The sequence below is a fragment of the Bombina bombina genome, chromosome 1, assembly GCF_027579735.1.
Source record: "Bombina bombina isolate aBomBom1 chromosome 1, aBomBom1.pri, whole genome shotgun sequence".
Lineage (NCBI taxonomy): Eukaryota > Metazoa > Chordata > Amphibia > Anura > Bombinatoridae > Bombina > Bombina bombina.
The window spans coordinates 425834215-425859817 of record NC_069499.1 but is presented as its reverse complement, the minus strand read 5'-3'; the positions used below and the strand labels follow the sequence as shown (position 1 = coordinate 425859817).

General features: G+C 35.5%; 1 protein-coding gene across 1 annotated transcript in view; it reads left to right on the top strand.

The window, feature by feature from the left end:
- The window catches only part of KCNH7 (potassium voltage-gated channel subfamily H member 7), a 1107705-nt gene that overhangs the window by 970943 nt on the left and 111159 nt on the right, over positions 1-25603 (top strand). The window contains exons 12-13 of the mRNA XM_053698381.1: positions 2555-2651; positions 13469-13726. Of these exons, the coding sequence (XP_053554356.1) occupies positions 2555-2651; positions 13469-13726 (355 nt within the window). The remainder of the gene's footprint in view (positions 1-2554; positions 2652-13468; positions 13727-25603) is intronic.

The window sequence follows — 25603 nt, the reverse complement described above, 5'->3', positions numbered from 1 at the left end:
TATTGTATTTATTCTTTTACAGGCAAAAGAGCTGAACAGGGCCCTGTTCAGGGCTGGTAAGGTAAAAGAGCTTGTAACTTATTTAATTTAGAATAGGGTAGGGAATTTTTTATTTTGGGGGGCTTTGTTATTTTATTAGGGGGCTTAGAGTAGGTGTAATTAGTTTAAAATTGTTGTAATATTTTTCTTATGTTTGTAAATATTTTTTTATTTTTTGTAACTTAGTTCTTTTTTATTTTTTGTACTTTAGATAGTTTATTTAATTGTATTTATTTGTAGGTATTGTGTTTAATTAATTTATTGATAGTGTAGTGTTAAGTTAATTGTAGGTAATTGTAGGTAGTTTATTTAATTATTTTATTGATAGGGTAGTGTTAGGTTTATTTGTAGGTAATTGTAGGTAGTTTATTTAATTATTTTATTGATAGGGTAGTGTTAAGTTTAATTATATCTTAGGTTAGGATTTATTTTACAGGTAAATTTGTTATTATTTTAACTAGGTAACTATTAAATAGTTCTTAACTATTTAATAGCTATTGTACCTGGTTAAAATAATTGCAAAGTTGCCTGTAAAATAAATATTAATCCTAAAATAGCTATAATATAATTATAATTTATATTGTAGCTATATTAGGATTTATTTTACAGGTAAGTATTTATCTTTAAATAGGAATAATTTATTTAATAAGAGTTAATTTATTTCGTTAGATGTAAATTATATTTAAGTTAGGGGGGTGTTAGTGTTAGGGTTAGACTTAGCTTTAGGGGTTAATACATTTATTAGAATAGCGGTGAGGTCCGCTCGGCAGATTAGGGGTTAATAATTGAAGTTAGGTGTCGGCGATGTTAGGGAGGGCAGATTAGGGGTTAATACTATTTATGATAGGGTTAGTGAGGCGGGTTAGGGGTTAATAACTTTATTATAGTAGCGCTCAGGTCCGCTCGGCAGATTAGGGGTTAATAAGTGTAGGCAGGTGTCGGCGACGTTGAGGGGGGCAGATTAGGGGTTAATAAATATAATATAGGGGTCGGCGGTGTTAGGGGTAGCAGATTAGGGGTACATAGGGATAACGTAGGTGGCGGCGCTTTGCGGTCGGAAGATTAGGGGTTAATTATTTTAAGTAGCTGGCGGCGACGTTGTGGGGGGCAGGTTAGGGGTTAATAAATGTAATACAGGGGTCGGCGGGGTTAGGGGCAGCAGATTAGGGGTACATAAGTATAACGTAGGTGGCGGTCGGCAGATTAGGGGTTAAAAATGTTAATCGAGTGGCGGTGATGTGGGGGGAGCTCGGTTTAGGGGTACATAGGTAGTTTATGGGTGTTAGTGTACTTTAGGGTACAGTAGTTAAGAGCTTTATAAACCGGCGTTAGCCAGAAAGCTCTTAACTCCTGCTATTTTCAGGCGGCTGGAATTTTGTCGTTAGAGCTCTAACGCTCACTTCAGAAACGACTCTAAATACCGGCGTTAGAAAGATCCCATTGAAAAGATAGGCTACGCAAATGGCGTAGGGGGATCTGCGGTATGGAAAAGTCGCGGCTGAAAAGTGAGCGTTAGACCCTTTAATCACTGACTCCAAATACCAGCGGGCGGCCAAAACCAGCGTTAGGAGCCTCTAACGCTGGTTTTGACGGCTACCGCCGAACTCCAAATCTAGGCCTTAATGTTTGTGGGAGCCATATGGCAAGAGTTAAGCTATATATGATTCTTGCCGTTGGGCTCACACAAACATTGAATGAGCGGTGAATATGTCACCACTTGATAAAAAGCATTCTTCAAAGTGGGCCGGCAGTGGTGAGTATAACTATGAAACATTTTAGCCCTTTCATGCACAATGTTGCAGTTAAGGTACCAACACACATTTTTGAAATATATATATATATAGCTAGAAGACATGTTTACTATAGAAGACTAAATACAAACTGCTTTTATCTTTACAAGGAAGACAACCAAAATGTGTGTGCAGTAGCAGCAAGGGAATGCAGAGCTGTGTGTGTAATGTAATGTTGCAGTGTTTGCTGCAGCTACAACTCCTTCTACAGGTTGCTTGTATAACAATGCTATAAACACCGCTGCAATATAGTGCTGACGACATGCACATTACTGAGTCTGCCTCATATAATCTTATGGACAGGAATTAAGGTTTGATCATGGATATCAATTGGAAAATGTAAATTTGACAATAGAAATACATTTGAAATTTGTTTAAAAAAATATTCTCTCTGAATCATGACAGTTTAATTATGGCTTCTATGTCCCTTTAAACAATGACAAGCTTTAATTCTTTTTTTATTGGATTGTGTTATAGCATTAATTTTTTTTTATTTCTCTGCATTTTTGTAAAGGGCAAACAATATATAATGATGTAAAAATTCTAGACTTTACTGTACAGAATTTCCACCTGTTGAAGACAATAAAGCTGTGTCATAACATATTTTTATTTTGATTAATATCCATCAAAATAAAGCAGCAGGCATGATATGATGTAAATTGCTACAGTAGGATGCTTTTAAATTTATTCTATGTATTTGGTTAAATTGTCTTTGTTTTGTTAAGGCTGAGCTTTTAAGATCTAACCCAGACAGTGATTGTGATGGGGAAACCTGCAAACTTCGGAAAAGAACATTGTCTTCTAAAGGCAAATTGTATGAAGGTAATTTAACTTTTCTATTTATAGCACATTGTGGATAGGTACATTGTTATAATTTATTTATTAAATTATTTATTTAAAATATGTTTTTATGTCAGTTATCTTTGAATTTTTCTAATTTATTTTCTTTATCAAAGACTTTTTACTGATATACTGAAATTTACTAAGTCAAAAGAAAACTGTGTAATCTATTTGTGGCAGTGTGGTGTATACTAGAGCACATTTAGGGAAAACAATAGAGCAGTGGCTCTGTTGATAGAATGAGCCCCATGTACAAAGCTGTGGTTGGAAAAGATTCTGACTGTCTGCCCTGCTTTGTTCAATACTACAGTGGATGTACTGTACGTCTGCTACTGCACATGCACTTACTTGTGCATCACTGCACCTTGGTTGTGCACTAGCAGGGCCTGTCAATCACTGTGAACTCAGTGGTGGGGGAAAGGGTAAGCAGCAGGGGTTGATAACCACGGCTTCTTACTTTTAAGAAAGCAGGCTCACTGTTCCATCGGAGCCCATTGTTTACCGTAAAACATTTAGGGCCTGATTATATGTAGGAGGTAAAATCTGTGGGTGCTTTGTTGAGCATTATATTTTTATGTAGGTGTCTCTCTTAGCTTTAGATGATTGGGCCCTTTCAGATTTTCTCTTTTAATATAAAAACAAACAAGATTGTCTGTTTTCTTTTCTTTTTCTTTTTCCTAATCAAAGCATTCACAATTTTCTCGAGTTAAATTGCCATGAGATTCATTCTCCATTTTCCCACAATGGCAATGTTAACTATCAATAATGAATTCCGATCACAGAAAACAGAGATGGGTTAATGGGACTCATGGGGTTTTTGTGTGTGTTTTGCAATTGGATAGAGCTGTATTTCTGAAAAATGCTATTTGTATATGGGCATGATGGGTAAACTGGGAGAGTTCGTAATGATCTTTTTAAACTTTTAATATTTAAAAAATGTTGTTGTTTTTTTTTGGGGGGGGGATTTTTAAGATTATATTGAAACTTAGTACCGATACATTGAAAATACAAAGCAATAACATAATGACATGTCCATAAACATCATCTGTGATTTTTCACATAATTACAAAAATAAAAAACCTTACTACAATGGTTTTCAGTAAACTCAGCTTGGTTATTTAGGACAAAGAAAATAGAGTAGGTTCTTAACTCCTGGAAGGAGGAACCATGTAAAAACACACTTGACATGTGACTATATGTAAAACCATTGTAAACCACATATAAACTAGTTGTTGTATTCAGTACAAAGAATAGAAATTGTGGATAATAACATGTCTAAAGAAGCAAAACCGGAATTACCTTTAAGCTTGCCTGCATTACCCACCAAACAGAAAAGAAAAAAAACAGAGATAAAAAATTAATTAAAAAGAGAAACAGAAAGAAAAGATCCATGTAGTGGAAATGATGCCAATCTGCAAGCACTGGACTAGATTATAAAGGAAAGGGAGAGGGCGGAGAGAAAAAAAAAAAAAAAGGAGGGGGGGATAAGTTTTAAATCCTTCTTTGCCATCCACCTGGGAAAATACCTCTAATTATCTGTTGATTGAACCAAGCTGATTTCTTAAAAGAGGAGACCACTTGGATCTGGACTTCTGGAGGGAGAGATAAGATCAGTTTATCCCATTTTAGAAAGAAGCATTTTATCTCTTTTTCATTATAAATCATCAGGCCGAATTGTTCCAAAGTCATTTGATTTTGCAGAATTTTCAAAAATTCAGAAAATTTGAGCCCAGATCTACTTTTCCAGTTCTTTAAAATTAAGTTCTGTACTATCATAATAACTGTATACACAAGTTTGTAGGCTTGTATTAGTTGTATTTTAATGTAATTTCCCAATAGTCTATTTAACCAACAGGTGATTTTGCTCCAGAATTGAATAATTTTAGGGCATTTCCAAAAACAATGTACAATGTCTGCATCTTTAGCCCGACAATTAGAGCAATGCCCGTCATTGCCGGACCATTTAGCAGCGCTCTGTAATATATGCCATATTTATTCATTTGAAGTGCGATCGGTGCCAGTTTATAGAGACAAGTTTTTTCAGCTAGTTGGACACTTTGGGAGAAATTTTCTATTGATAGTTCAGGGAGCAGTCTGTTCCATTTTACATGTAAAGATTCAATATGAGTTTCACCCTGAATAGTATTAAGAGTATTATACAGGGAGTGCAGAATTATTAGGCAAATTAGTATTTTGACCACATCATCCTCTTTATGCATGTTGTCTTACTCCAAGCTGTATAGGCTCGAAAGCCTACTACCAATTAAGCATATTAGGTGATGTGCATCTCTGCAATGAGAAGGGGTGTGGTCTAATGACATCAACACCCTATATCAGGTGTGCATAATTATTAGGCAACTTCCTTTCCTTTGGCAAAATGGGTCAAAAGAAGGACTTGACAGGCTCAGAAAAGTCAAAAATAGTGAGATATCTTGCAGAGGGATGCAGCACTCTTAAAATTGCAAAGCTTCTGAAGCGTGATCATCGAACAATCAAGCGTTTCATTCAAAATAGTCAACATGGACGCAAGAAGCGTGTGGAAAAACCAAGGCACAAAATAACTGCCCATGAACTGAGAAAAGTCAAGCATGCAGCTGCCAAGATGCCACTTGCCACCAGTTTGGCCATATTTCAGAGCTGCAACATCACTGGAGTGCCCAAAAGCACAAGGTGTGCAATACTCAGAGACATGGCCAAGGTAAGAAAGGCTAAAAGACGACCACCACTGAACAAGACACACAAGCTGAAACGTCAAGACTGGGCCAAGAAATATCTCAAGACTGATTTTTCTAAGGTTTTATGGACTGATGAAATGTGTGAGTCTTGATGGGCCAGATGGATGGGCCCGTGGCTGGATTGGTAAAGGGCAGAGAGCTCCAGTCCGACTCAGACGCCAGCAAGGTGGAGGTGGAGTACTGGTTTGGGCTGCTATCATCAAAGATGAGCTTGTGGGGCCTTTTCGGGTTGAGGATGGAGTCAAGCTCAACTCCCAGTCCTACTGCCAGTTTCTGGAAGACACCTTCTTCAAGCAGTGGTACAGGAAGAAGTCTGCATCCTTCAAGAAAAACATGATTTTCATGCAGGACAATGCTCCATCACACGCGTCCAAGTACTCCACAGCGTGACTGGCAAGAAAGGGTATAAAAGAAGAAAATCTAATGACATGGCCTCCTTGTTCACCTGATCTGAACCTCATTGAGAACCTATGGTCCATCATCAAATGTGAGATTTACAAGGAGGGAAAACAGTACACCTCTCTGAACAGTGTCTGGGAGGCTGTGGTTGCTGCTGCACGCAATGTTGATGGTGAACAGATCAAAACACTGACAGAATCCATGGATGGCAGGCTTTTGAGTGTCCTTGCAAAGAAAGGTGGCTATATTGGTCACTGATTTGTTTTTGTTTTGTTTTTGAATGTCAGAAATGTATATTTGTGAATGTTTAGATGTTATATTAGTTTCACTGGTAAAAATAAATAATTGAAATGGGTATATATTTGTTTTTTGTTAAGTTGCCTAATAATTATGCACAGTAATAGTCACCTGCACACACAGATATCCCCCGAAAATAGCTATAACTAAAAACAAACTAAAAACTACTTCCAAAACTATTCAGCTTTGATATTAATGAGTTTTTTGGGTTCATTGAGAACATGGTTGTTGTTCAATAATAAAATTAATCCTCAAAAATACAACTTGCCTAATAATTCTGCACTCCCTGTATATATATTAAAAATGGAAAAGTTCCATGCTAAGTATAGTCCGATTAACTTATCTATTTCTCCAAGGGACAAGTCAGCCCCAGTTTCCAGTCTTAATGTTTCAATCCAGTGGCGGGTCTGTAAATAAGCAAAGAAAGAGGACAGATGAATACCAAAATCTAAACAGAGTGTAGAAAACGATCTTGTTCTTTAAACCCCCAACTCGCAAAAATCTCCAACTAATACAAGACCTTTTAGTGCCCATGGCTTTCCGTAAATGAGGATTCTGAGGTTCTGAGGTTATTTTAACTCTGCGCAGAGTATAGACTTTTACTTTCTTAATCCGCTGCTGAACAGATTGTGCCCTTAGATCAAGGGCACAATCTGATCTAAGGGCACTATCTGTTCAGCGTTGGATTAAGAAAGTAAAAGCCTATACTCTGTGCAGATTTAAAATAACCTCAGAACCTCAGAATCCTCATTTACGGAAAGCTGATTTACTGAAGCCACTATTGGCTGGAGTGTTGCACGTGGTTAAGACAACGCACGTGACAGGAAAACTTTGCAGACCGGCAACGCCGTAACAAGCAATAGAAGTGGAGCAGTACACTGAAAGAGAGTTGTGCATAGTAAGACCACTGAAAAAGGCGGGTAAGAGACGGATGCATATCTGAGGATGCAAGTAAGTGTTTTAACACTACAAGACTGAGATAGCCATATATTGGAAAGGTACTTCATTACCTTTTGCTACACCACTTCAGTTTTCCCTTATACCCGCAAAGTGGGGGGCCTGACTGTCAAGTTATATTGTCATACCCGTTGTAAGGGAATCATTAAACCGTTTCTAAGGCTGATCTCTGAAGTTTCAATACAGTTTCAAAAGACGCTGTAATTGTATATTACGGACCACCAAAGTGCCTCAAGTTCTATAACTTTGTTATTATTGTTTTTACATATTATTGCTATCATACAATCTAACTGTTGATATCCGCTCTTGTTAATGTTCATATTGACTTTATTTTTTACGCTATTTTTAGCCTGTTTCAGGATTTTCAAAGTTTGTAGCTATTTCAGAATGTTTGCATTTAGCTATTTATAGCAATTTTAGAAGATTGTATATTTAGGACTACACTAATTTAGTATTGAGTGACCGGTCACTTATATATATATTTTATACATTTTAAATTTAGCCACTAGTATATGGCATCTTGTAGTTGATGTTTACCTTAACATATTTATTAATTAAACTTATATTTTTACCCATACAGTGGTTGTAGTCATCTTTCAGCTTTTTTAGCGCTGTCCTTACTCACCATTTGTTTTATTGATATCTTTGACAGCCTTTGGGGAAAGCTGTTTATTGGTACAGCTTAGATAATTACTGGGGTAGCGCTGTGGGACTTTTGTAAATTTTGCTATAATTAATGCTCGACCGCTGGTACCTGTTAATTCAGATCTAGAGTTTCTTGTTTTATTGACACCTGCCACTCTTCTTACTCAGAGGACTGGGGCAGATGTAGTTCCTTTAGAACATTGCAATACCAATGATCTTTACAAACAACAATGGAAACATGTTCAGCATCTTGCCAATTCATTTTGGAGCAGATGGAGACAAGAGTATCTTCTTACATTACAAAGCCATCACAAATGGCAGACAAGCAGACCAAACATTCACGTTGGAGATCTGGTCTTACTGAAGGACAAACTTGTTCATTGAAAAGAATGGCCATTAGGTCTTATTGTTAAAGTTATACCAAGTGATGATGGCAAGATACGTAAAGTAAAAGTATCAAGAGAAGGTGTTGTAAAAACCTTCACCAAGCCAATTACAGAACTAGTACTACGTCTATCTCACAAGGACAGTGATAACACTGCTGGTTGATAATAGAGAGATGACTTCAGGAGACAGTGCCAGCCTGTTTCTCTTCAAGAATTCTCATGTAAAAACAACATGGACTTATGTTTGCAATTGAATTTTGTATGTTTTTCTCTCTCTTATTTTGTCTTGCAGGTCTCGTGGATAAAGAGGCTTCAATTAACATGTGTATGTTTATTCTTTATTAGTTGATTTATATAGTGGTATCTACAGATACCAGACGGGGCATGTTCTGTCCATACTTTCATATGTATATCTTTATTTAGTTATTTTAGTTCTTGTGCTCCCTCTAGTGTTCTGTTTTATAATTGTATTAATTTTTAATGTATATTTCTCTGTTTTACCTCTGACCTTTTGAGGTCACTTCCTGCCACCATTTTAGTTTTATTCAGTGTGTTTGAAGTTTGCTAGAACTTCCTGCTAATATATTTGTAGAGGCAAGTTTTTTTTTACCTGGCATTCCAACTTCTGGAACCTCAGATTTTTTTCTCCTGCAACAATAAAGCATGAAGGATTCACAAATCTCTGCTTTGGTACTTGTCTAAGTTAAGCTTCTGCTGGATTCTACTAAACTGTAAGTAGATTGTATTTTCTAAACTTTCATTCATAAGGCAATCATCTTGCAAACAGTAGATGAAGTCAGAATAACTTGCATAATATCCTCAATATTTGTCACTTGTGTCTTCTTATATTTAATAGCTGCTATAAAATTCTGTTGGCTTCTATTGCGCAAGATCTTTGCTAGGTATTTTGCAGACTTCCCATACTGGCAACTAAAGAGTGCCTTTCAGAGAGATCTGAGATATCCATTATATGGGGATGATGGATAAACTGGGAGTGTTTGTAATGATCTTTTTAAACTTTTAATATTTAAAAAATGTTTGTTTTTTTTCTTTGTTTTTTCAACTCTTATTTGAGAAAACCTTTCCAATTTGGTGAGATTTTCATCTAAAATCTAGAAGACTCTGGGGAATTAATTCCCATAAGAAGATAGTGGCTGCAGCTTATATTATCTTCTAAAACAGTTCTTTGAAAAGTGACAAGATTTAAAATATTGACAACAGTTTCAAATCTCACTGTAGACAACAAGGTTTGCCTTTGCTGAATTTCTATTAATGAAAGAAGATGGAGACTCAAGTTTCTAGATACTATATATCACAATTTCTCAAAATCATAATTTTTGTAACTTCTGTTTTCTGTAAAAAACAGTGCAAATGATCGCGGTTGCCAATAAAGAAGATGGAAGGCAAACTGATAAATACAGATTATGAAGATGCAAATGCTAGTAGAGATCCCATTTAATACAATGAAATTACTGTAACTTACAATCACGAAAATTTGATTATCATCTAAGAACAAACATTTTAGGGATGCAATCTTTAAACCCTATTTATAAATTGGTTTCTTGATTTCCATTTTCCCATGTTTTCTGCATATTTTGTTTTGCCGAGATATCATGTATATGTCTATTAAATACATATATATGTGTAAATTTCTCTCCTGCCCACTAAATATGAACTCTACAATAGTGCTGAATTTATAGATTTAGTGAATCTAGATAAAAACACACATACTGATATAATTACAATGATTGTGGGAGTCTGCACTTACACTTTTGTTAAGCAACCGAGCAACTGCCAGGGTGATCAAAGCGCTTAAATTTAAAAGTCAAAATACAAAATCAAGACTCTTTGGGCTTCCAAATACAAGCAACAATTTATTTAGACAATACATTATATATATATATATATATATATATATATATATATATATATATATATATATAAAACCTTAACAGGTGGGATCAGACTGATATACTACAGGGAAGTTCTACTCTGTGAAAAGTATTACTGGGCTAAAAATAGGCTGAACCCAGTTGGTAAATTGCCATAGAACAAGCAAGTTATTGAGATGATTGTTCATTCCTGGGAGTGTGCTTCTCTCTATGTGTATATGTGTGTATATATATATATATATATATATATATATATATATACACAGTATATACATTTCTATAAATAATTATATTATAGAAATAGAATTATTGAATACAAAATTAGCAGATCTAGGCAAGTATCCAGCTTGCTTATCCCCTTAAAAGGACACTAAACACAAATTTCTTTCTTTCATGATTCAGATAGAGCATGCAATTTTAAGCAACGTTCGAATTTATTCCTATTATCAATTTTTCTTCGTTCTCTTGCTATCTTTATTTAAAAAGCAGGAATGTGATGCACAGGAGCCGGCCCATTTTTGGTTGAGAACCTGGGTTATGCTTGCTTATTGGTGGGTAAATGTAAGCCTCCAATAAGCAAGCGCTATCCATGGTACTGAACCTAAAATGGACTGGCTGCTAAGATTTACATTCCTGCTTTTAAAATAAAGAGAACAAGAGAACAAAGAAAAATTGATAATAGGAGTAAATTAGAAAGTTGCTTAAAATTGCATGCTCTATCTGAATCATGAATTAAAAAAATGTAATTACCCTCTATACATTGCTAACAATTCACTAGGGAATTCTGGGTAATATATGCAAATTATATATTCAATATCTCATGGTTTTTGCTTCCAAGTACTGTTTTAAACACAGCAAGGATACAGCAAGAAAAAACACTTCTGGACAGCCATTTCCAATTATTTGACTCTTGGAAAGACAGTGGTCTGACGCAAGGGATGCATATAAGCTTTGCCAGTTTCTATGAAATGACCTGATTTGAGAGAAAGACTAAAGGAAAGTGCTTCATTAAAAACTTGCATGATCTGCTTGTCTTTCTTTCCTTGGCAATGATAACGACATAAATTAGATACGTTCTAGGGGATGCGAGAGTTGAAATATGTTGGCAAAAGCGAGATTGAGTGTAGGAGTAAGGAGTCAGCAGAAAAATAATGGGACACCTGCAAGTAATTAGCAACTGTCTATAACATAAACTACATACACCTGTCTAAAGCTATCATTACTAACAGTTGCTACTGTTATTCAAAACAAAGAAGGAAATTCTAATATATTCTGTATTACATGACTCAGTGTGATACAATTATTAGTGTGCATATGTATTATGAATCATTGTGATTGAAGAGAAAATATGGCTGAGGGTTTATTCTATCAAAAAGAGAACAGGTGAAGCTAGACAAACTTTATACATTTTTATTGGCCACATGCTTAGTTAGTGGAGCACCAGGCATTGCTCCTAGGACAGTGGCAGGACTAACCAGTCACAGAAAAATGATTGCCAGCAGTGCACAACAAGAAAACACAAGTAGAGAAACTGTCATGGAACCAGGTAAGGATTTTTATTCCCCATGATGAAATGATCCCCAATATCAATTGTATAATATAAATAAAGAAAAAGATAAATAATGAAATAGATTAAATATTAGCGCTATTGTGCGCTAACATAGGTTAGGTTAAATCAATAGCGATTTTATTCTTGCGCTGATATTATGGGGTAGATTTATCATGCAGCGGATGCTGCATTTTACGGAAGTTAAGAAGCAGCGGTCGTAAGATCGGGATGATTGACACCCCCTGCTAGTGGCCGATTGGCGGTATTGCACAAGCATTTCACAAGAAATGCTTCTGCAATGTTAAATTCCGACAGAGTATGCAGTCTGCAGTTAGCTATGTCGAGCGGACATGATTCGCTATAGAGATAGAGTTAAATCTACCCCTACAAGTTTAAAGTAATATATAGGAACTTGAGATGAAGCATCGAGCGTGCTAGCACTTCAGATAGCGCAGGTGCACTAAATCCCTCACATAATAGACTTCTATTGCGAGTGCGCTAAAAAGCTCATGTCAGATATTGCTCAAGCGCTAAGACAAAAGGTGTCCTTAGGAGTGAAGGCCTTTAAATTAATTAAATTATTTTAAAGCTAGCTTTTAAAATAAAATGTAAACAATTTTAAGACAGTCAAGAAGGGAAGAAAAAAGTATTTTAATGTTTAGCCATACTACTAGATATAACCCTCTCCTGGCCCCATGTAAAAATACAATTACTCCACAAAGTTGCCAATTGTCATAGAATGATTTTGTATTGCAATGTATACTTATACATACATACATACAGATACATTCACATATACTGTATATATATAAATATAAACACATAAATTACCTCACATACAAATGCACACACATGCATATAGACCGTTGAGCCCTTCCCAGTACGCCTTGTATATACTATATCCACTGTAATATCTTATTATTGTGAAATGAGTAAATTCATATTTTTTTAGGACAAAAAATGTATCTATGTATTAGTATATCACTTGCTCTCTCATTTTATATATAACATAATAATTGTTATCAGAATAAAGCAAAATATACAATAGAAGTAAAAGTAGTTTAATATGACATCAGGTGTTTTGCTTTTCTTTTTCTATGAATATGTAAAGCCACCAGATTTATGTCGGCAGCAAAGCCAGAACATCAAGGTTTACTACATTTGGATTTAGTAAGCACACAAAACAAATAAAAACTAGACAGACTATTGTAGTCGTTTCAGAGAGTTTTTTTCAGGGGATGTTGAAGACTTACTGAAGGAAAGCATGGAGAGTTGGAGACAAATTGATTGTCAGTTGTTTGATTGACTGTACTTTCGAATACTGTTACTATGGTTTTATTTTCCAATGTTGAATCAATTAATTACATGTGAAATTAACATTAATGTATAATTTTTTATTTAACATTTTTATGCCCAGTCACTTAAAGAGATTCAAAATTTACCCACCAATCAGCAAGCGCTACCCAGGTTCTAAACCAAAAATGGGCCGGCTCCTAAGCTTAGATTCCTGCTTTTTCAAATTATGATAGCAAGAAAACAAAGAGAAATTGATAATAGGAATAAATTAGAAAGTTGTTTAAAATTGCATGCTCTTTCTGAACCATGAAAGAAAAAATGTGGGTTTTGTGTCCCTTTAATTGCACTTATTAACAAAAACATTCAGATAATCATATTTTATTTTGAAACATTTCTTAGTTTAAAAGTGTGATTTAAGCAAAATTTGTATTGAACAGCTAAACAACTTTTTTTTCCTAAATGTGATATTAACATGCACAAGATTGACAGCGTCTTCAAAAACATTTCAGTAAAAATGAAGTATGGCATGTATTACAGAAGCTGTTCTGAACAGTTCTAACAGATTAGTCCTTTGATATTAGAAATCAGATCAACAGACTAGATCTTCTCTGTTTATGGTAATGCTTTTTTTTTTTTTTTGCAGATTCTAGCAAATGTAGTAGTCAAACTGCTTCAGAAATTTCATTGGATAGCTCCAGACAATTTTCTTCTGCAAAGAAGACTCTAGAAAAAAACAACAGATCATCTTCGCTAATATCTTCCATTAATGAGCAAAAGCCTTCATTTTCAGAAATTGGTGGTTACACCTCAGTTTTCACAAAGCCATCTGGGCTGCAGTTTGAAGAAGCAGTTTGTCCATCAGAAAAGATCAACCTTGGCAAAAGAAGTTTATCATATCGAGGTAAAATATTAAAGCATGTAATCACATTCAGGGCCGCCACTAGAAATTTTGGGGCCCCTGACTTAACCATTGATCAGGGCCCCCCCCACCTCCTTTGACATATGCAATTTATTACCAAGTGACTAAAACGTATATGCACTTTATTCTTAAGTGTCTTTTTAAACTTGGAAATGTTGTAAAGGTAGTAACATACACAAACACAGACACACTCATAACACTGAAACAGACACACACACTCACACATAAGGATTCACATATAGACACTCTAGCAGACACGCAAAGAAACACACTCAGACACAGACACCCAAACAGACAATCAGCACTTGTTTACATTGACCTGACAAGTAAGTAGTAAACTACAATTTTGTAAAAAAAAAAAAAAAAAAGGAGATTTAGAAAACAAAATATGGAGTTCTGATTATCTTTTTGTAAAGGAAGATGCCAACTAAATGATGACAACAGCATGCAGTGGCTGAAAGGAAGGGCCCTGAACTGCCTAAACAATTATTTAAAGGTTAAATGGTGAATTAGTGACTTCCAGAAAGGTCTTGTTAGCTCAAAGTCTGTAGAAAGATGTGAATAATCAGTAGTAAGGTCAAAATGTCCTAAAAAGGAACAGACAATGGACACACACACACACAAACTTGCACATACACCCAACACCAACATAGACAGCCTCAGAAAACACACAAAGACATACACACACACACAGAGACACCCACAGAAAACACACAAAGACATACATACACAGAGAGACAACCACATAAAACACACAAAGACATACATGTAAACACCCTCACTGAGAAATCCACAGAAAACACACAAAGACATACACACACTCTCACAGAGACACCCACATAAAACACAGACATACACACCCACCCTCACAGAGGCATCCAGAGAAAATACACAAAGACAAACATACACACACCCTCACAGAGACACCCATAGAAAAATCTCAAAGACATATGCACACACCCTCACAGACATCCACAGCAAATGCACAAAGACATACACACCCACCCTTACTGAGAGACCCACAGAAAAAAATACATAAACACTCATAGAGACACAAACCAAAGCACAAAGACATAAACACAGACACCCACAGAAACACTCACAGGAGGAAAGATTTATACATCTTGCATCCCCTAAATCAACAGTGTGTGACATGCATGATAAAAAAAATTGCAGCAATTAAGAGATCACTTTTTAAAGAATCATATTTGTAAATGTGCAAACAAAAATAATTCTGTGAATTCAAAATTGTACATTAATGATCTGGGTAGATTGCTAGATGAAGAAAAGTACTTTTAAAAGGTTGAAATATGTTTGTTTGTTTTTTCCCCATTTTCCCCAACCAAGAGCACCACTTCAAATATAGTGTACAAATGTTCCCATCTGTCAGCTGTACTTATGGATTTTGAAAATGCTGTACTTTATATGGTCTTGGTGGAACCATAAGCTGTGGTACTCATACCTTTAGATCTGGTTAAATGCAGAATTTAGGCTTGTTGGTATGTATTTCAAAATTAAGTCAGCTGTAGTGTAAACTGACCAGTTTTAAGTTAACCTGTCTCATTTCAAACACTGAGCAATCTTAGTCTGAGAGTATAACATTTTATGCAGATGTAAAAATATAAATGTTAAAATGCCTCCTTGCATCTGGAAAGTGCTTGCATAAAGGGGCAGTAAACTGGAATGTAATATATATATATATATATATATATATATATATATATATATATATATATATATATATATATATATATATATATATATAAATATACACATACATACATACATACATATCTGCCAAAAGGGCACCTACCATTTGTGTATTGAGAAGGAAACATTTCTGCATGGTTTTAAATATAGAATTTTTACAGCATTGTCAAATAATCATAAATACACTGCTGCTAAAAGAAAATGTGTTTTTATGGACCCCTGGCCCCACCATACAACTACTACCACATTGAAGTTACAATCTGAAATTGCACAAAGAAATAAAAAACATTTGTTAAGTAAGTCCTACCTTCTCTGCAAATAAAAGTGATCTGCCGTCTGACTCAGGCACACATTGTACAAACAAAGTGCCAAGTCTGTCTCACACTGTGCATAGTGATTTAGTGCACACTCAGAAATCCTCTCAAATGCTAATACTTTACTCCTTGTAATAACATTTCCCATGCTCAATTAGCACTCTGCTGTAGTACCAACTGGTAGCTGCCAAAATTACAACAAAAAAATATTATTTTTTTTAGTTCTTGTCTCATGGGGCCCCCCCTGGCCCATTGGGCCCCTGACAGCAGTCACCCCTGTCGCCCCCTGATGGCGGCCCTGATCACATTTCACAATACTAGAAATATAATGCGCACAGACATCTCCTTCACACTTGATGTGGTGACATAGCATTCTGGTAGTAATGCGGTATCCAGGACAAATTTTAAATCAGTCCAAAAGATTCTGCCCTTAAAAAAGGACCTGAAAAAAGAAAAATTTGTTTTTCTGTATACAATATCCTGGTAAGCCATTTTCCTTGTAGAGAAGTTGCCTACTCATGCAGCTAGAAAATCAAACATCCAATGGGCTTGTGTTAGGAGCTTTTATTAGAAAATTGGGTATTGTTAGAAAATGTATATTGGTGTAAGTAAATGTACCGTTATGCTTATTCATCCTATCCTAAGGAAGAAAAGCACTTTTTGCTAGTAATGTCCTTGATGGATTCTAATTTACAACAAAAAGAAACTTCCTTTTTTGACATATAATTAAAATTGAAATGTTTAAAAGTATTCTCTGCATTTTAACCATAAGGTCATTTAAGCTTTGAAGAATAATGGCTAATGATTTTGAAGTCATATGGACTATAATGGTACACAACTTAAGTGAACCAAGATCTACTGCGCCTCTTTAAGGCTAAAATAAGTCAAATAGATACTAAAATATAAAAAAATGTACAATCATCAAATATGTAAAATGACATAAGTTAATATAAAATAACATACAATCAAAACTACAAAAAGATTGCAAAAATTGTTATACAATTGAAACTGCATAGAAAAAACAAAAGGGATTTTAGAGTCATGTATGCCAATAGTGTCTATTTCCAAAGCCCTGTAGAGTAAAAGAATGCAGTAGTGAAGTACGAACAGGCTGGTTAGCACACACAAATAGGAACTACTCATAATGGACAAAGTAGTAAAACTCTGCAGATATTTGTCGAAATCAGTTCCCCACAGATCAAGAAGGTGGTAATAGAATCCCTCTAGTAGATCAAGTCCCGGTCGCTGAGATGTTAGCTCTATGTGAATATGGGGAACTCAAGTTAAGTAAGAGTACCTGTTGCACGCTGTTCTTATGGTGCCTAAGTTCCAAAATAAGTGTTGTTTCCTTTTGCTCTACAGGGTTTACCAAACGGCTACTTTGGAAATGAACACTATTGGCATGCAGGACTCCATTATGCCTTTTGGTTTTTCTATTCAGTTTCAATTGTATAACAATTTTTGCAATCTTTTTGTAGTTTTGATTGTATGCCATTTTATATTTTATATTAATTGATGACATGTTATATATTTGATGATTAAATACATTGAACATTTATTATATTTCAGAATATTGTTGATGTATTTTATTCTTAAAGAGGTGCAGTAGATTTTGTTTCACATAAGTTGTGCACCATTTTTTTTTAACTTTGCATTAACACTGTTGGAGGGTCCAGTTTGTTTTATCTACTGTTGGAGATTCTTTATTGCTTTGTTTTTAAGCTCTTTAAATGATTGTTTTTTTATTTTTAAAGTCATATGGACTATATACATAAACACAGAGTACACAGTTGAAAACACAAATACTTTATAGAAAGATGACGCTCATTGTCAACCCCAGAATATTGCTTATCCATAGGGTCTCTAAAGAATGAAACAATAATAATTTCATCCACATAAGGAAAATATTGCCAAGTTTGAAAAACTGAAATGAGATACTGTGTAAACATCTGACATCTGGAGCACTATATAGCAGCAGTTTTGCCATTTCCTGCCATGTAGTGCTCCAGATGCCTATCTAGGTATCTCTATTTCTTCAACACAGAAAATCATAGGAGCATAGCAAATTTGATAATAGAAGTAAATTGGAAACTATTTTAAAGAGGTATGCTCTGTCTGAATCACACAAAAAATATTTGCATTTCATATGCCTTTACGTTCTCAAAATAAATACAAATATCTGTGTTTTTTTAACAATGGCAAAGTTTCAGTTTTAACGCATACTGCATTGACAGTTATTGAGGGAAATTAATTGCCCAGTCACAGAAATGTTAATAAAAATATCAAGCAATATCTTCTGCAAGGAAGCATTAACATAGGAATTAATATTTGAAAAGGTCACTAGGCAAACTATGGTCAGAGAATTTATGAAAATCCCCAGGGCATATCTTTGTGCTTCTGAATAAGTCTCCAAATTAAATGATTCCTTTAACACAATGGCAGAAGCACAGGAATCACAAACACTGAGCTGCTTATCTACTGTAAATGTGTAGTACACAGGCCTAGGAAGCTTGTTGACCTGCTCTTTTTCATAAGGAATAAGACCCTCAGGACCTCTATCCTCATAGCTTTGTATAGTGTGAGCAAACAACTTAAATACCAAACATAAGTTTAAGGTTTGCTAAATATCCACTTATCTGAGCAACAGATTGTTTAGCGAAGACAAGGAACAACAATGGGACTGGAACTGACAACAGGAAATAACTTAGAGCAGTGCATGGAGACCAACACAGACCTATAAAAGCCTAAGAATATCCTGATCAGTAGAAGTATTTAGCTGAGAGTGGACAATTCATGGATCCAGCAATGGATATCTTCTAACACACAACTTTTTCTGCTCTTTCAAGGATGTGTTTACACAGGATTGCAAGAAATTGTGAAGCCCACTTACTGTATTTATACAGACCATATATTTCATTAGGGTCTCTCCAAATAATGCTATTAGAAGTAGCTAGAAACAGGAAGAGGATGGTTAAATACATGTGGATATACCCTGAAGACTTCTTGTAGGCTTCCTCTACTCCAATAAGGTACATGATATTAAACCCATCTGGTACCTAAATAATATGTTACCAAAAGTATGTGAGAGAAATATTATTAAATGGATATTAAACTTAATTTTTTTTCCAAAGCTTTTAAAGCAGTTTATTATTAAACATAGAAACAGATATTGACAACAGATAAGAGCCATAGGCCCAGCAAGTCTGCCCGATATTATCTAAAAGTATAAACGTTTGTAGGATAGCCTTATGCTTGTCCCAGACATTTTTAAAGTCCCCCACAATGTTTGTCATTACTACCTCTTGAGGAAGTTTATTCCATTAAATTACCAATTGTTCTTTTGAATAAGTTTTTAAAGTATTTGAAATGCCCTTAGCCGTGCTTCCAGTAAACCTTCCAGAGCCTTTTTATTCATCCCAAAACACGTGGGATATCAACTGTCTGATAGAAAGGAGCTCAACTCTGGCACAAATCCAGGCCCGGCGCTTGTATTAGGCAGACTAGGCAGCCGCCTTATTGCGCATCAGCAGGGAGGGCGCAAAGTTAGAGCGGCAATGATATTAAAAAAAAATTCTTTGAAAAATGTATTATTTTTTAGCATAGTGCAAACTGCCAAACTATATGGCCACAGTGCATCCTTGTTTCTACCCACGGCAAGTAGAAGAACAGAAAACCCATGCTTTCTAATCACCTACTACGTGGGGTTAACAAACTAAAACTTCAGATTGTGCTCTTTCAGAGCTCTGCTACATTTCCCGGTCCCGGTGTTCTGACACTGGTTTTTGTGTGGGGGGCATGGCATCTTAGAGCTGCAGAGAAGAGTTCCTGATGACAGTTTCACTGGGTTTAATTGCAGTCAGTATGAGAGGCTGAACTCAAGTGTGCTGAGTTGGACTTCAGACCTGCATAAATACCTGCAGAACTCCAACAGATCAGTGCCATCTCGGCTTCATGTCACATGTGCTTTAACCCTGCAGTGCTGCAGGGAAATAAACTGCATTGCAACTTGCAAGCTGGTGGTTAGTTATTACTTACAATACTGCAAGTTCACCCAGAATCGAACACTGACTGAGTTGAGAGGCTGGTGTGTTAAGCAAATGGGTCATTGACTGTGTTATATGTGTTGCTGAATGATGCTATCTGTGTGATGTGTTAAGCAAATGGGTCATTGACTGTGTTATATATGTGTTGCCGAGTGATACTATCTGTTTCTGTGTAAAATACAGCTGTAGGTATTGTTGGTATTTAGAGTTGAAAAGTGAAGGATATCTGAGTATTTTGCATTTTATGTAAAAAGTTTGCAGTATCACTTTATTTTATACGATCACCATAGCCTGTACACTGCCAGTGTATGTGCGGGTGTATATATATATAAAACACATACAATATATATAAGACAATATTTCTTTTATTTTGCAATTTTAAAAAAGGCTGAGATCCTAGATAGCTCCTATAAGGGTTTACGTTACTCTGTATTTGGGCTGAGCACATTGACAAAAATATATCAGTAAGTACACTTATATCTAAATATAAAAAACAAAAGGTCATAATTACATAAGCAATCTAGCCACATAATAAGCTAAACGCTGTGCCTATCAATACTTTTAAAAGGAATATGACAAACCTCGTTTTATTAATTATCAATAGAAATGAAATAGAAAACAAATAAGATGCATTTATGAGGAGAAATAATATGAACAACACAAACATATATTTTTTAATATTTAGTCAATTTGGGATACAAAAGTTTTTTTCCCTATGTTCTTTATTTTTGTTACTCCCTCTTTCTCTCTCTTTTTCTTCCCCGCTTTCTCTTTGTTTCCCTCCCCCATCTTGTTCTTACTCTTTGAGGCCCATTTATCAAGCTCCATATGGAGCTTGTGTGCCCGTGTTTCTGGCGAGTCTGAAGACTCTAAAGACCGCTGCTCCATAACCCTGTCCGCCTGCTCTGATGATTGGCCGCAAGTCTGCAGAGGGCGGCATTGCACCAGCAGCTCTTGTGAGCTGCTGGTGCAATGCTGAATACGGGGAGCGGATCAGGTCCGACAGACATTTGGTAAATAGGCCTCCTTTTCTCTGTGTATATATATATATAAATAAATCAGAGGATGAGCACTACTAAATAAATATATGTACTTAGTCAATGTAAAATAATAAGTGCTCGAGACTATGGTGTACTACTACCAATTACACCAAAAAATAGTATAAATACAAATATTAGACTCCGCACTAAAAGTGAATAAATAATGAAATGCAAAAATGTGCAAAGAAATAATAAAATATGTTAATGTTCACAAGGAAAATGTAACAAAAAAATTGTTGCATACACAAAATCATGATGTCACAACATCCATACAAACATACATACAAACTGGGCGTCCCCAGTTATCAATAGTGAAAAAGGGTGTGTGTACAAGCGCTAAGGTAATCCCCAAGCTGTATCCAAACAGAGATCCTAACCAACCTCCAAAAAATATGCACAAGTAGTAAGAAGTGAATACAGCGCCAACAAGAGGCCAAGGGATAAATATACTCACAGAGAGATAAAAGAAGATTATTTAATGAACCATGTTAAAAAGCATCAGTAATAAAAGACTATATATAAAAAATGTAAAAAGCACATATAAATAAAATTACAAATACAGGAATATCTTACAGAAGCGGCTCAAAGGGCCATAGCTGATAATTACAATAAAAACAGAGGTAATAACAGGTGATCAGTGTGAGTGGTACACCAGAATAAGAGTGTATACTAATAAAACAGAATTAGCCTAAGTACAACTGTAGCAAGTGCATCAAGCAAAAAACTAATAAACAATAATACAAACAATAGTGTTCAAAATTAGTGTTACAAAAATAGTGTTCCAAAAAATAGAAAAATGCACTGCAGTGCAAAAAAAGGGGGGGTAGCAAAATAATTGTATAGATACAATCAAATAGTGAGTGAGTGCAAATGGATATAAAAATGCTAGCTACTTAATCCAGTGAGGTTAAGATATAATTAAATAAAATACACAATATGCAATAACATAAAAAATAAAATACACAATATGCAATAACATAAAAAATAAAATATAAAATATAATCCAAAAAAGTATTCAAAAAGTTGATCAACAAATGTTAGTGAAGAACAAAAATAAGTCAATCAAAACAAAAAAATGGGTGATGAAAAGCAAGGTGAAAGTGAGGAAATTGATTCCTTCCAATGTTAGTTACTTTAACAGATCCAAATTCCTGAGTGTGGTTGCTGAAGTAGCTGATTGGATCCTAGCACCTGTCAGCTGCTCCTATGGTATCCTAAAAAGTGTCCCTGTAAAAAAAGAAATTCACAACATAGTGTATCCAATATGAGAATGAAGTAAAGATTAAAGTAATGCTTACCAATATGTCAACGCGTTTCTGCCCTCAAAAAAGGGCCTTTCTCAAGACTGCCCTTTTTTGAGGGCAGAAACGCGTTGACATATTGGTAAGCATTACTTTAATCTTTACTTCATTCTCATATTGGATACACTATGTTGTGAATTTCTTTTTTTACAGGGACACTTTTTAGGATACCATAGGAGCAGCTGACAGGTGCTAGGATCCAATCAGCTACTTCAGCAACCACACTCAGGAATTTGGATCTGTTAAAGTAACTAACATTGGAAGGAATCAATTTCCTCACTTTCACCTTGCTTTTCATCACCCATTTTTTCCATTTTTTTGTTTTGATTGACTTATTTTTGTTCTTCACTAACATTTGTTGATCAACTTTTTGAATACTTTTTTGGATTATATTTTATATTTTATTTTTTATGTTATTGCATATTGTGTATTTTATTTTTTATGTTATTGCATATTGTGTATTTTATTTAATTATATCTTAACCTCACTGGATTAAGTAGCTAGCATTTTTATATCCATTTGCACTCACTCACTATTTGATTGTATCTATACAATTATTTTGCTACCCCCCTTTTTTTGCACTGCAGTGCATTTTTCTATTTTTTGGAACACTATTTTTGTAACACTAATTTTGAACACTATTGTTTGTATTATTGTTTATTAGTTTTTTGCTTGATGCACTTGCTACAGTTGTACTTAGGCTAATTCTGTTTTATTAGTATACACTCTTATTCTGGTGTACCACTCACACTGATCACCTGTTATTACCTCTGTTTTTATTGTAATTATCAGCTTTGGCCCTTTGAGCCGCTTCTGTAAGATATTCCTGTATTTGTAATTTTATTTATATGTGCTTTTTACATTTTTTATATATAGTCTTTTATTACTGATGCTTTTTAACATGGTTCATTAAATAATCTTCTTTTATCTCTCTGTGAGTATATTTATCCCTTGGCCTCTTGTTGGCGCTGTATTCACTTCTTACTACTCGTCCCCAGTTATCAAGCAAATATGGAGTGGAGGAGGTCAGATGGAGAGTAAAAAGCAAACCCAGGTTATATATGCAAAACCATAGGAACATCTGAACAGGATACAAATACTTTGAGGCAGTTCATGCACTATAAGCAGTTCATGCAAATGGCAGAAAAGGCAGTGGTAGAGTAGCTGGCAATTGCAGAGATAAAAGATGCAGCAAAGAATCACAGATGAAGCAGTTCATGCACTTTAGAAAGTTCATACATCCCATAGATGGTAATCGTTATCAGGATAACAAATGATGTCAAGTATCACCAAAATGTAATAAAGTGTTTCCTTTTCTATGTTGACATTTGTTGCCATATGTATGTTAACTTTGTGACTGTATAATCAAGCCCCTCCGGCACTCAAGGACAAGAGTCCGCCGTAAGGATAAAGAATTAGCAAATGCAGCGCTCTCAGAGCGATCTCACCCAAACCGTGTCTGGAGTATAACAGAGAGCATCCGTGTCACAGAAAACAATGGTGATTCAGGCTGTGCTCCACATCAATCAGTGTCAGCGACTCGATATAGCATGTAAGTATCCAACTCTCTTGGCGTCTGACGTCACATCCACCAGTCAGGCAACGCGCGTTTCGGGCTCCGCCCTTCAACTTGGCCTGTCGTCATCGGAACAACCACCTCCTTTTAAACTTGCAACTTGTTACTCCAGTACACGCCCTCTTGGCATCATTCCATCGTAAGCCACTCACAAACATAGGAGCCACATCACAGACATGCGCAGATGCACTAAACGTAATCTTTAAGCTATAACGGAACTTGCATGATATGTGTAAATGTGATACGGCTCTTACAATAATTGTGAACCAAAACTTTTTAAGTTGCAATTATGTAGAGGGATATAAGTGGTAATAATTAAGCAACACTCAGAGTGAACCAATAAAAAACAAAAATGAAAAAAAGGGATCTACTAAAAAAACATTTTTTTTAAAAGTAAAATGAATTTTTCTGAAAAAATAATACATACAAAAAGAAAAGAAAAAACACAAAGAGTGTCAATACACATCTTTTACTAAAGAGCACAGATGAAGACACAGTCCCTATATAAAAGTACCCCATGTGATCTCCCTATTAAGACCATAGAGAGTTAAAGAATCCATTTTTTGGATCCAAAGTGCTTCCTTCCGGAGAAAAGCAACTTTTGTCTATTCCCATCTCTCCTTAAAGGGCCAACCCCATCTACCACCTGAAATTTTAGTTGACTTTTGTTATGCCCGAAAAGAGTAAAATGATGGGCAACTGGGGCAGAGGGGTCTAATTTACCTATCGCTACTTTATGCTGTTTGATCCTTTCTCGGATAGATTTTGTAGTTTCACCAACGTAAGCTAGCCCGCATGGGCATTTGATGACATAGACTACATAATTAGAGTCACAGGTAAAGTGTCCCCTAATTGGTAAGCGTTTGCCCGATCTAGGGTGTGTAATTGTCTCCCAGTTGTATCGAATTACACTGTGCGCAATTATTACAAGGGAAAGTACCTTGTGGAACAGAATTATCAACTATTCGTATTGGCCCAATGTGGGTATCTGCTTTGACCAGGGCATCTCTCAGATTGCGGGTTCTCTTATACGAGAATAAGGGAAAATCTTTAAACGTGCCAGCAAGTAATCTATCTTCTGACAGTAGACCCCAGTGTTTCCTAAAAATCCTTTTTAAAGGAGCAATGTGGTAACCATAGGGTACCACAAATGGAATCCTGTTATTTAAAGTTCTCCTATTGGATTTTTTCTGAATAAGGTCAGAGCGGGGGATAAGATCTACCTTCGATTTGTGCATATTCAACAAGTCAATGGGGTATCCCCTACTCTCAAAGCGATAAAAAAGTTGTTAAATTGTTCATTCAGACGTGATGTATCATTAACTATGCGTTTAGCCCTTAAGAGTTGGCTGAAAGGAAGGCTCTTGATGGTCTGTGGAGGATGAAAGATAGAAAAGACCAGTAAATTGTTTCTATCTGTGTCCTTTCTAAACACATCTGTTAACAAGGAACCATTGCTCAATGAGATAGTTATATCAAGAAAATTCTGTGTCTTAGAGTCGTAATTGATGGTAAATTGTAGGTTTGGATCAAAAGTATTCAATTCCTGAAAGAAAGACATCAGTGAATTACTATCACCTGTCCAAACCATAAAGACATCATCAATATATCTTTTCCAAAAGCTGCAATGTGTTTTACAGCTCTGGTTGTTGTATACAAATTTTTGTTCAAACTCATGTACATATAGGGATGCGTATGTGGGTGCCATATTGGCCCCCATTGCCGTACCCTTTGTTTGCAGATAGAAAGAATCTCCAAAGAGGAAATAGTTCCTTGTTAATACTATTTCAAGCAAGTCCATAATGAACATCCGATCCTTGGGTGAATAGAGAGCCATTCTGTTTAATTGAGCACCAATGCATTTCATACCTTCAC